Below are 12,475 nucleotides of genomic sequence, written 5' to 3'. Positions count from 1 at the left end.
CACTCCAGCCTGGGCAACAAGAGTGAAACTCTGTCTCAAAAAAAAAAAAAAAGAAAGAAAGAAAGGAGGTTGTAGGACATATATTTGCAAGTCCATGTTCACAGCAGCCATTATTCACAATAGCCAAAGGGTGAAAACAGCACAAGTGTCCTTAGATAGAAGAATTAATAAACAAAACGTGGTTCATCTCAACAACGCAATTTTTTTTTTTTTTTTTTTTGAGATGGAGTCTTGCTCTGGTGCGCACGTGTAATCCCTGATATATGGGAGGCTGAGACAGGAGAATCACCTGAACCCGGGAGGTGGAGGTTGCAGTGAGCTGAGATGGCACCACTGCACTCCTGCCTGAGCAACAACAGTGAAACTCCATCCCCACCCCCCACAAAGAGAAAGGAAATTCTGACACATGCCACAAGGTGGATGAAGACATGTTCAGTGAAATAAGCCAGACACAAAAAGACAAACACTGTGTGATTCCACTTATAGGAGGTCCCTAGAGTCGTCAGATTCATAAAAGCAGAACGTAGAACAGTGGGTCCCAGGGGCTGGGGAGGAGGATGGGGAGTGAGTGTTTCATGGGGACAGAGTTTCAGTTTTGCAAACTGAGAAAGTTCTGGAGATGGATGGTGGTGATGGTTGCACAACAGTGTGAATGTGCTTAATGCCATTGAACTCTGCACTTCAAAATGTTTAAAGTGGTACATTTTATGTCATGTATATTTTACCACAATTAAAATTAAAAATCTACTTAAAAAAAAAAAAAAGCAAAGCAAGAAACTGCATGACGGGGAAATACGGTCTTAAGGGTGAGCTGAACGAGAGAAATAAAGATAATGACAAATGGAACTGGCAATTGCTTTGTGAGAAACAGTTTATTTCCTAAGACAAGGGCTTCTTGGCTCACAAATCCAGAGGAAATTAACAGGAGTAATGGACCTTCTGCCTAGAAACACACTCTTTAGTATAACATTTCTGGGGCTTTCTAAAACCTTCTGTTATCTCCTGGCTGAACAGCCTAGCGGATAAACAGAGGAAATGAGAAGTCAGGAGATATGATCACCGCTGGAAGATCTGAGGGGAGGGGCCCGTGGGCTGCTGGGGCCAATGATACTCCTTTTCCAGTTCTGGTGCCGGTGACTTAGGCGTGCCGTTTGCAAAAAAGTCATGGATGGAGCTTAACACTTTTGTGCACCATTTGTGCACCATATATATATATATATATACACACACACACACCCCCACACACACACACACATACTTTTTTTTTTTTTTTTTTTTTGAGACAGAGTCTCGCTCTGTCCCCCAGGCTGGAGTGCAGTGGCGCCATCTCGGCTCACTGCAAGCTCCGCCTCCCGGGTTCACGCCATTCTCCTGCCTCAGCCTCCAGAGTAGCTGGTACTACAGGCGCCCGCCACCACACCCGGCTAATTTCTTTTGTACTTTTAGTAGAGACAGGGTTTAACCGTGTTAGCCAGGATGGTCTCGATCTCCTGACCTTGTGATCCACCCGCTTTGGCCTCTCAAAGTGCTGGGATTACAGGCGTGAGCCACCAAGCCTGGCTTTTTTTTTTTTTTTTTTTTTTGTGAGACGGAGTCTCACTCTGTCACTCAGGCTGGAGTGCAGTAGCGCGTTCTCAGCTCGCTGCAACCTCCGGCTGGGGTCAAGCGATTCTCCTGCCTCAGCCTCCGGAGTAGCTGTCACCATGCCTGTCACCATGCCCGGCTAATTTTTTTGTATTTTTAGCAGAAGTGGGATTTCACCATCTTGGCCAGGCTGGTCTTGAATTTCTGACCTCAGGTGATCCACCCGCCTCAGCCTCCCAAAGTGCTGGGATTACAGGCGTGATCCACTGTGCCCAGCCAAAATATATTCATTTTATACCTCAAGAAAAAAGAACTGTTAAAAAAAAATTAAGATCAAACATATTGGAAAAAGATTTGGTAGGAGATGCTCCAAACTGTCAACAATGGTATCCCTACCAAGTGGGATTATGGCACCCTGCAAGGACACCAAACACTGCTGTATTGTTTGAATTTTGAGTATTTTTTTTTTAGATGGAGTTTCTCTCTTGTTGCCCAGGCTGGAGTGCAATGGTGTGATCTCAGCTCACCACAACCTCCGCCTTCCAGGTTCAAGTGATTCTCCTGCCTCCTCCCGAGTACCTGGGATTACAGGCATGTGCCACCATGCCTGGCTAATTTTGTATTTTTAGTAGAGACAGGGTTTCACCATGTTGGGCAGGCTGGTCTCCAACTCCTGACCTCAGGTGATCCACCCGCCTTGGCCTCCCAAAGTGCTGGGATTACAGGTGTGAACCACCGTGCTCAGCCCGAATTTTGACTTTTTTATTGAGATGGAGTCTCCCTGTTGCCCAGGCTGGAGTGCAGTGGCACAGTCTCAGCTCACTGCAACCTATGCCTCCCAGGTCCAAGCGATTCTTGTGCCTGAGCCTCCTGAGTAGCTGGGATTACAGGCGTGTGCAACCGCACCTGGCTAATTTTTTTATTTTTAGTAGAGGCGGGGTTTCACCATGTTGGTCAGGCTTGTCTCAAACTTCTGACCTCAGGTGATGCCCACCTTGACCTCCCAACGTGCTGGGATTACAGGGGTGAGCCACTGTGCCCGGCTGGATTTTGACTTTTGTAATAAATCGCTGTAAATTATTTGGCATTAGAACACAAAAGTCACTTAAGAGCCATTTTTTAGGCCAGGCATAGTAGCTCATGCCCGCAATCCCAGGACATTGGGAGGCTGAAGGGGGCAGATTGCTTGAGCCCAGGAGTTTGAGGCCAGCCTGGGCACGATAGAGAGACCTCGTCTATACAAAAAATATAAAAAATTAGCCAGGCATGATGGCACGCACTTGTAGTCCCAGCCACTCTGGAGGCTGAGATGGGAGGATTGCTTGAGTCCCGGAGGTCCCGGAGGTTGAGGCTGCAGTGAGCTATGATCGCACCACTGCACTCTACCCTGGTAGGCAACAGAGTGAGAACCTGTCTCAAAAAAAAAAAATAAATAAATAAATAAAAAGATCTTTTTTTTTCTGAGGTGTTCACAATAGGTGTTCAACAAAATTTTGTACGCTGGCAATATTCAGTATCTGCAAGTCAGTACAGTAGCCACCAACCACGTAAAGCTGTTGAGAACTAATTATAATTCATTGACTTTATTTATTTTTAAGTTGGAGCCTCACTCTGTCGCCCATGCTGGGGTACAGTGCTGTAATCTTGGCTCACTGCAACCTCTGTCTTCCAAGTTTAAGTGATTCTTATGCTTCAGCTTCCCCATTAGCTGGGATTACAGGCGTGCACCACCATGCCCAGCTAATTTTTTTGTATTTTTAGTAGAGATGTGGTTTCACCATGTTGGCCAGGCTGGTCTTGAACACAAACGATCCACCTGCCTCAGCCTCTCAAAGTGTTGGGATTATAGGCGTGAGCCACCACGCCCGGCATAATTCATTTACTTAAAAAAAATTTTTTTTAGAGACAAAGTCTCACTCTGTCACCAAGGCTGGAGCGCAGTGGGGTAATCACAGCTCACTGCAGCCTCGAACTCCTGGCCTCGAGTGATCTTCCCACCTGCCTCAGCCTCCTGAGTAGCTGGGACTACAGGCACAAGCCTGCTAATTATTATTTATGTATGTATGTATGTATGTATGTATGTATGTATGTATGTATGTATGTATTTATAGATGGAGTCTTGCTCTGTTGCCCAGGCTGGAGTGCAGTGGCGCAATCTCAGCTCACTGCAACCCCTGCCTCCTCGGTTCAAGTGATTCTCTGGCCTCAGCCTCCTGAGTAGCTGGGACTACAGATGCCGGCCACCATGCCCAGCTAATTTTTTTGTATTTTTAGTAGAGACAGGGTTTCACGATGTTGCCCAGGCTGGTCTTGAACTCCTGACCTCAGGTGATCCACCTGCCTCAGCCTCCCAAAGTGCTGGAATTACAGGCATGAGCCACCACGCCCAGTCTCATTTAACTTTAAATGAAAATAGCCACATATAGCTAGTGGCTATGCTATTGTTGGGTGCTGGTCTAGGACAGAGCATGAAGGTGTTTACTGTGATATTCTTCAACTGTTCTGTAGCTTTGAACACTTTCCTAAATAAGTCCATTTTGAAAAAGGGATTTGCAGCAGCTCATGTGTATAATCCCAGCACTTTGGGAGGCCGAGGCGGGAGGGTAGCAGGAGACCGGAAGTTCGAGACTGGCTTGGGCAACATAGCAAAACCCCATTTCTACAAAAAATTTATAAATTAGGCCAGGCGCGGTGGCTCACGCCTATAATCCCAGCACTTTGGGAGGCCGAGGCGGACGGATCACTTGAGGTCAGGAGTTCAAGACCGGCCTGGCCAACGTGGTGAAAACCCATCTCTACTAAAAATACAAAAAGTAGCTGGGTGTGGTGGTGGGTGCTTCTAATCCAAGCTACTCAGGAGGCTGAGGCAGGATAATTGCTTTAGTCCACAAGGCGCACGAGGCGGAGGTGTCAGTGAGCCAAGATCGCACCACTGCACTCCAGCCTGGGCGACAGAGGGAGACTCCGTCTCAACAACAAGAAGTCAGGGGTGGTGGCGCAAGCCTGTGGTCCCAGCTAGTCAGAAGGTTGAGGTGGGAGGATCGCTTGAGCGCTGGAGGTAGAGACTGCAGTGAGCTAGGATTTGTACCACTGTACTCCAACCTGGGAGACGGAGTGAGACTCTCTCTCCAAAAACAACAAAAAGCGGTGGTTCACGCCTGTAATCCCAGCACTCTGGGAGGCTGAGGCGGGTGGATCACCTGAGGTCAGGAGTTCGAGACTAGCCTGACCAACATGGTGAAACCCCGTCTCTACCCAAAATACAAAAATTAGCCGGGTGTGGTGGCGGGCGCCTGTAGTCCCAGCTACTCGGGATAATCGAGGCAGGAGAATTGCTTGAATCCAGGAGGCAGAGGTTGCATTGAGCCAAGATCGTGCCACTGCACTCCAGGCTGGGTGACAAGAAGCAAAACTCTGTCTCGAAAAAAAAAAAAAAAAAAAAAAGGAAAGATGTCTATCTTAAAGCTTAAAAGGGAGCAGAGTGAAAAAAGAAAAGACACAGAACCATCAACATTATTGGTAGCTTTATTAAATTTGTTTACCTTCTAAAAAAACGATTACAAAAAAGAATACTTCAATTAAGTGTAATACTGGCTTTATGGACGTACCGTGATCAGAAAGTGAAATTAAAACTCATGGATACGCGTGAGAAGAGAATGGGCACAGGGGCACGAGCCCGGTATCCCACGGAGAGAAGGAAGCGTAGAGAGACGCGTGGACCCACCTCAGGGGTCTCGCATTCCTGGGCCAAGAAGTTGCTTCTAAGAGTTTAAAATAAATGCACTGGCTGGCTCCGGGATGGACACACAGGCACAGCACTCTTGTACCGCTTCTCAAAGCTGCCCAAAACTGCGTCCTTTCCCCTCAGACACCAGCAACTCATTGTTTCCAATCAGCTTTGGTTTTGTTTTCTCTGCAATTTACATGAAAATACCATCCATCCATCCATCTATCCATCCATCCATCCTTCCTTTCTTCCTTCCTGTCTCCTTTGACCAGCCAAGCCCTATTTTGTTTTACGTACATTCCCTTCACTAAAAATCAAAGCAAGCCAATCTACATCAAGCCAAGAAACCTACTTTTCTAAGGAGAGAAACCAGTGCTTTGCCTTCTTTAATGAACCTGCGAGCTCTCGGCGCTTTCTCTTGCTGAAATGTGGCTTTTAAAGCCTTGGGGGCTGAGCTCACTGGCCTCGAAAGGGCAGCGCACATATTTGGTTTGGAGCACACTCCTGATCACAAGGCACATTTTTAGAGGCTTGGAACCCTTCCCTTTCTGTTGCTCACCAAGGAAAAGGCACAAGAAAGAAAATGATGTGGAGATTCTTGGGGGACCAAAACAGGCCACGAAGGAAACTGTGAGCGTCTCTGGCAAGCTCTGTTTCCCGCAGGCTCTGTTCCAGGCAGCTCCGGAAAGCCTCTAGGTTGTTAAAAAGGCCAGCTGGCCCATGTTTGGTTTTCAGCAAAGCCCTGTCTCTTTAAGTTTGCGCCGGGAGGCCTGGGAACGGCCAACTTTTAATCGTGCACACATGGGGTTCTTGGGAGCTGGCCCTGCGTTTTGCCAACAAGCACATGCCCTGTTTTCTTTCCTTTGAGGAGAGAAATTCTGGAGTCCCAGGGAGGAACAGGACGGCCCTGTGACCATACTCCGGGGCCTGGCGGGGGGACACAGAAGTCACCCTGAGAGCCAGATTCTTTTCTTCGTCTCCAGGTCTGAAGGATTTTCTAGGAAAATTAACATTTGCCAAGACCTCCATGTGGGGAAGGGAGGGGTTTCTGGGTAATTTTTTTTTTTTTTTTCTGGAGACAGGGTCTCGCTGTGTCACCTAGGCTGAAGTGCAATGGCACAGCTCACTGCAGCCTCGACCTCCAGGGCTCAGCCTCCCAAGTAGCTGGGACTACAGGTGCGCACCACCACGCCTGGCTAATTTTCACATTTCTTGTAGAGATGGGTCTTGCTATGTTGCTATGGTCTTGAATGTCTAGGCTCAAGCTCTTGCCTTGCCCTCCCAAAGTGCTGGGAGTACAGATGTGAGTCACCACGCCTGGCTGGTAATTTCTCATTGTGAATTGGTTCCCTGTTAAGTCACAGAACTTGTCCTGAGTCCCTTCATTTGAATGAGGGTGAAAAGACTGAGTTTTCTGTCCTGGGTGACAAGGCCAGGATCTGTCTCGTGAAACAACCGGAAGAAAATTCCCCTAACAAAGCCGTCTAGAGGGGGGCAGTGGGCATAACACTATTCTATATCAGACAATTAAATGTGAGGGATGAAGGGTGAACCCCAAACTGGTACGTAATAACACTTAGGATTAAAATGAAAATATGCAAGTTCCAGTGACTTTCAAATCTGGCAACAAATCCTAAGATTCCCGCCCCCTCCTGCAACACGGATTCAAAAATACAATATTTTTTTCCTCTCCCTCTTCCTCCATCCATAATTACCAGCTGATTGTTCTCAATGTTCTTCATAAAACCCACACCCCAGCATCAGCCCTGGCGCCAATGTATACAAGAATTTTGCTTCGGTCTGCGCTGCGGCCGCTTTGATCCGGGGAGCCAAGAAAACCCGCTTGGAGCTGGAGTCCTGTGGCCATCGGGGCTCCCCCAGGGAAGCAGAGGGAAAGCTCGCTTGCCTTTCAGCCATGGGCCTTGGGGAGTGTGAGTGGGGTGGGCCAGGGAGGAATGGGAACAGGGAGGAGATGGGGACAAGGGACGGTTTGCTCCGGGGCTGGTGGCCCCCGCCTCCCTCACAGCTACTCTTCTGCCGAGGATGATGTAGGGCTCTCGTCATCTGACATCGGGGCAAACTGAAACGAGAAGCAGAATTCTTTTTGTTTGGGATCCTTTCCAATCCCCCGAGGCGCCGACGTGGTGGCTGGCCTGGTAGATAGGGTGGGTGAGCAAGAGGGAGGCATGGCCCCTGGCCCCAAGGAGGTGGCACTCTAGGGGCACCGCCTTGAAGAAACAAACTCATGACTGTGGTCGAAGATGTTCACCAGGGGTGAGGGATGCAAAGGAATGAGAGTGGACAGTGGCTGCTCAGGGAGGGTGAGGTCTCAGCTGACTGTGAATGGCATCAAGGGACCAGCCAAGCAGGGAAGGGCATTCCAGGCAGCGGAAACAGCACATGCAAAGGCCCTGGGGTAAGTGCAGAGGGGTCGTGGCAATAAGGCCAGTGTGGCTGAAGGGGGAGAGAAACAGTCGTGGGGAAGGTGAGGGTGGTTGTGCAGGGCCTGGTGGACTTTGGAGAGGACTTTGGCTTTTTTTTTTTTTTTTTTTTTTTTTTTTTTGAGACGGAGTCTCGCTCTGTCGCCCAGGCTGGAGTGCAGTGGCGCGATCTCGGCTCACTGCAAGCTCCGCCTCCTGGGTTCACGCCATTCTCCTGCCTCAGCTTCCCGAGTAGCTGGGACTACAGGCGCCCACAACCGCGCCCGGCTAATTTTTTTTTGTATTTTTAGTAGAGATGGCGTTTCACCGTGGTCTCGATCTCCTGACCTTGTGATCCGCCCACCTCGGCCTCCCAAAGTGCTGGGATTACAGGCGTGAGCCACCGCGCCCGGCTACTTTGGCTTTTTTTTTCTTTTTCTTTTTCGAGACAGTTTTACTCTTGTTGCCTAGGCTGGAGTGCAATGGTGTGATTTTGGCTCACTGCAACCTCCACCTCCTGGGTTCAAGTGATTCTCCTGCCTCAGCCTCCTTAGTAGCTGGGATAGCTGGGATTATAGGCATGCGCCACCACGTCCGGCTAATTTTGTATTTTTAGTAGAGACGGGGTTTCTCCACGTTGGTCAGGCTGGTCTTGAACTCCTGGTGATCCGCCTACCTCGGCCTCCCAAAGTGTTGGGATTACAGGCGTGAGACACTGTGCCTGGCCTAGATTTTTTTTTATTAAAGACAGGGTCTTGCTCTGTCACCAGGCTGGAGTGTAGTGGTCCAATCATAGCTCACAGCAGCCTCGACCACCTGGGCTCAAGCAATCCTCCCGCCTTAGCCTTCCAAGTAGCTGGAACTATAGGCATGCACCACCACGTCCAGCTAATTTTTTTTTTTTTTTTTTTTTTTTTTTGAGACGGAGTCTCGCTCTGTCACCCAGGCTGGAGTGCAGTGGCGTGATCTCATCTCACTGTAACCTGCACCTCCCAGGTTCAAGCAATTCTCATGCCTCAGCCTCCTGAGTGGCTGGGATTACAGGCGCCCACCACCATGCCCAGCTAATTTTTGTATTTTTAGTAGAGATAGGGTTTCACCATGTTGGCCAGGCTGGTCTCGAACTCCTGACCTCAGGTGATCCGCCCGCCATGGCATCCCAAAGTGCTGGGATTACAGGCGTGAACCACTGAGTCTGGCCTGAATGCTCCTTAAACACATCAGGCACACCTCTGCCTCGGGGCCTTTGCACTGCCTGTTCCTGCTACCTGGAAGACCATATGATTCACTCCCTAACTTCTCCAAGTGTTGACTCAAATGTCATCTCTTCTCTGAGGGCCTCCAATAGCTTCCCCATCACTTGCCATCCCACGTCCCTTGGGTTTTTTTTTTTGTTTGTTTTGAGACAGAGTTTTGCTCTTGTCACCCAATGGCATGATCTCTGGCTCACTGCACCCTCCGCCTCCCAGGTTCAAGTGATTCTCCCACCTCAGCCTCCAGAATAGCTGGGATTAAAGGCATGTGCCACCACACCCAGCTAATATTTTGTACTTTTTTAGTAGAGATGGAGTTTCACCATGTTGGCCAGGCTGGTCTTGAACCCCTTACCTCAAATGATCCGCCTGCCTTGGCCTCCCAAAGTGCTGGGATTACAGGCATGAGCCACCATGCCCGGCCTCTTTTTTTTTTTTTTTCCAGACAAGGTGGCACTCTGTCACCATATAGTGATGCAACCACGGCTCACTGCAGCCTTCACCTCCTGGGTTCAAGTGATCCTCCTGCCTCAGCCTCCCGAGTAGCTGGGAGTACAGGCATACACCAACACACCCACTCATTTTTGTATTATTATTATTATTTTTTGAGACGGAGTCTCGCTCTGTCGCCCAGGCTGGAGTGCAGTGGTGCCATCTCGGCTCACTGCAAGCTCCACCTCCCGGGTTCACGCCATTCTCCTGCCTCAGCCTCCCGAGTAGCTGGGACTACAGGCACCCGCCACCATGCCCAGCTAACTTTTTTTTTGTTTTTTTGTTTTGTTTTGTTTTGTTTTGTTTTGAGACGGAGTCTCGCTCTGCCGCCCAGGCTGGAGTGCAGTGGCCGGATCTCAGCTCACTGCAAGCTCTGCCTCCCGGGTTCCCGCCATTCTCCTGCCTCAGCCTCCCCAGTAGCTGGGACTACAGGCGCCCGCCACCTCGCCGGGCTAGTTTTTTGTATTTTTTAGTAGAGACGGGGTTTCACCATGTTAGCCAGGATGGTCTCGATCTCCCGACCTCGTGATCCGCCCGTCTCGGCCTCCCAAAGTGCTGGGATTACAGGCTTGAGCCACCGCGCCCGGCCTTTTTTTGTATTTTTTAGTAGAGACGGGGTTTCACCGTGTTAGCCAGGATGGTCTCAATCTCCTGACCTTGTGATCTGCCCGCCTCAGCCTCCCAGAGTGCTGGGATTACAGGCGTGAGCCACCGCACCTGGCCTCATTTTTGTATTTTTGCGGAGACAGGGTCTCCCTATGTTGCCCAGGCTGGTCTCAAACTCCTGGGGTCAAGCAGTCCTCCCGCCTCAGCCCCCCAAGATGCTGGGATTATAGACGTGAGCCACCACACCCAGCCTGATTGTATCTCTGACCAGAATGCCCACTCCACAAGGGTGGATACTGTTTTCTGTTTTGATCAGTGCTGTGACCACTGGGGACTACCCAGAACTGGGCCTAACACACAGCAGGCACTCAATAAATATTTTTCAAATGAGTGAATGATGACTAAGTTACGCATTTGGAACCAGACAGACCCAGGCGCGGATACTGCTGTGCCAACCATGGCCATGAAGCCTCTCTGTGACTAATTTCCTCACTGGGGCACTATGAAGGTTCAGCAAGCAGCTGACCATATCCTGACTTTATCCTTAGCATGGACCCCGTGCACAATCAGCTCTTCATAAACATCCGTCTCCTCTGGCCAGGCGTAGTGGCTGACCCCTGTAATCCCAGCGCTTTCGGAGGCCGAGGAGGAAGCATGGCTTGAGCCCAGGATTTCAAGACCAGCCTGGGCAACAGAGTGAGACCCAGCCTCCACAAAGAATAGAAAAAAAATGGCCGGGTGCGGTGGCTCACTCCTGTAATCCCAGCACTTTGGGAGGCAGAGGCGGGCAGATCACTTGAGCTCAGGAGTTCAAGACCAGCGTGGCCAACACAGTGAAATCCCATCTCTACTAAAAACACAAAAATTAGCTGGGCATGGTGGTGTGTACCTGTAATCCCAGCTACTCTGGAGGCTGAGGCAGGAGAGTTGCTCGAACCTGGGAGATACAGGTTGCAGTGAGCCAAGACTGCGCCACTGTACTCCAGCCTGGGTGATAGAGCAAGACTTTGTTTCAAAACAAAACAAAACAACTCAGCCAGGTGTGGTGGTGAGCACCTGTAGTCCCAGCTACTCAGGAGGCTGAGGTGAAAGGATCACTTGAGCCCAGGAAGTGGAGGCTGCAATAAACTAAAATTGTGCCACTGCACTCCAGCCTGGGTGACAGAGTAAGACTCAGTCTCGAAACAAAAACAAGGCTGGGCGCAGTGGCTCATGCCTGTAATCCTAGCACTTTGGGAGGCTGAGGTGGGCAGATCATGAGGTCAGGAGTTCGAGACCAGCCTGATCAACATGGTGGAACCCCATCTCTACTAAAAATACAAAAATTAGCCGGGCGTGGTGGTGCACACCTGTAATCCCAGCTACTCAGGAGGCTGAGGCAGGAGAATCGCTTGAAGCTGGGAGGCGGAGGTTGCAGTGAGCCCAGATCGTGCCACTGCGCTCCAGCCTGGGCGAGAGTGAGACTCCGTCTCAAAAACAAAAAGAAAAACAAATCTCTCTCCTCTCAGAGCCCCACCCACCCCACGCCTCCCCAGCCGGGTTGAGACTCACCGAGCATTTGATGTTCATGCGGGAATACAGCATGGACGCAATCTCACTCTGCCCTGCGTCCAAGGCCACCATCAGAGCTGTGCTCCCATCCTGCAAAGTATCCAGTGCTATGAATGACGTCCCCACGCTGTGCTCCCGCCCTCCCCGGGGTGCACCTGGTTGGAGACTCACGCGATCTGTGAGTGAGATGTCACAGCTGGGTACAGCCAGCAGCAGCCCTGCAATTTCCTTGTGGCCGTGCTCACAGGCGCACATGAGGGCCGTGGAGCCATCATCATCTTGCACATTGATGTCTGCCTCACAGGCCAGCAGGGCTTTGACAACGTCCACCCGCCCGTGGCTGACTGCCAGCATCAGGGCCGTCTGTCCTGCCTGGGGAGGGCAAGGGACAGGATTATGGCTCATGCAGGCCCCAGAGCAGGTCACCCCCTGCTCTAGAACCTGCTGTAGCTCCCACATACTGTGATGGTGAAATGTACCCTCAACTCGCTCCTCTCCCCCTGAATCTCAAACAACCCTCCCACCACCAGGGGAGTAATCAATCCATAGAGACAGAAAGCAGATGAGGGGTTGCCAGAGGCTGGGAGAAGTGGGGGCAGAGGAAATGAGGATGAATACAGGTTTCCTTTGGGGGTGAAGAGAACGTTCTGGAACTAGATGGAGGTGTTGGTTGCACAACAGGGTGAATGTATTTCACGCCAGTAGGGCTTTTGGTTTTCTTTTGCTTTATTTTAGAGACGGGGTCTTGCTCTGTTGCCCAGGTTGGCGTGCAGAGGCATGATTGCAGCTTGGTACAGCCTCGACCTCCCCAGGCTCAGGTGGTCCTCCCACCTCAGCCTCCC

At 50.4% G+C, this 12,475-nt stretch overlaps 1 protein-coding gene across 6 annotated transcripts in view; it reads right to left on the bottom strand.

The window, feature by feature from the left end:
* Positions 1-5,091: 5,091 nt before the first annotated feature.
* Positions 5,092-12,475, bottom strand: part of KANK2 (KN motif and ankyrin repeat domains 2) — a 37,833-nt gene continuing 30,449 nt past the window's right edge. For all 6 annotated transcript variants that reach the window (XM_050770171.1, XM_050770166.1, XM_050770169.1 and 3 more), the window contains 3 exons: positions 11,805-12,005; positions 11,634-11,723; positions 5,092-7,391 (listed from right to left, as the gene is read on the bottom strand). In XM_050770171.1, the coding sequence (XP_050626128.1) occupies positions 7,338-7,391; positions 11,634-11,723; positions 11,805-12,005 (345 nt within the window). In that variant the 3' untranslated portion in view covers positions 5,092-7,337. The remainder of the gene's footprint in view (positions 7,392-11,633; positions 11,724-11,804; positions 12,006-12,475) is intronic.

This window comes from Macaca thibetana, chromosome 19 (genome assembly GCF_024542745.1).
Source record: "Macaca thibetana thibetana isolate TM-01 chromosome 19, ASM2454274v1, whole genome shotgun sequence".
NCBI classification, from domain to species: domain Eukaryota; kingdom Metazoa; phylum Chordata; class Mammalia; order Primates; family Cercopithecidae; genus Macaca; species Macaca thibetana.
This window is presented reverse-complemented; position numbering and strand designations above follow the sequence as displayed.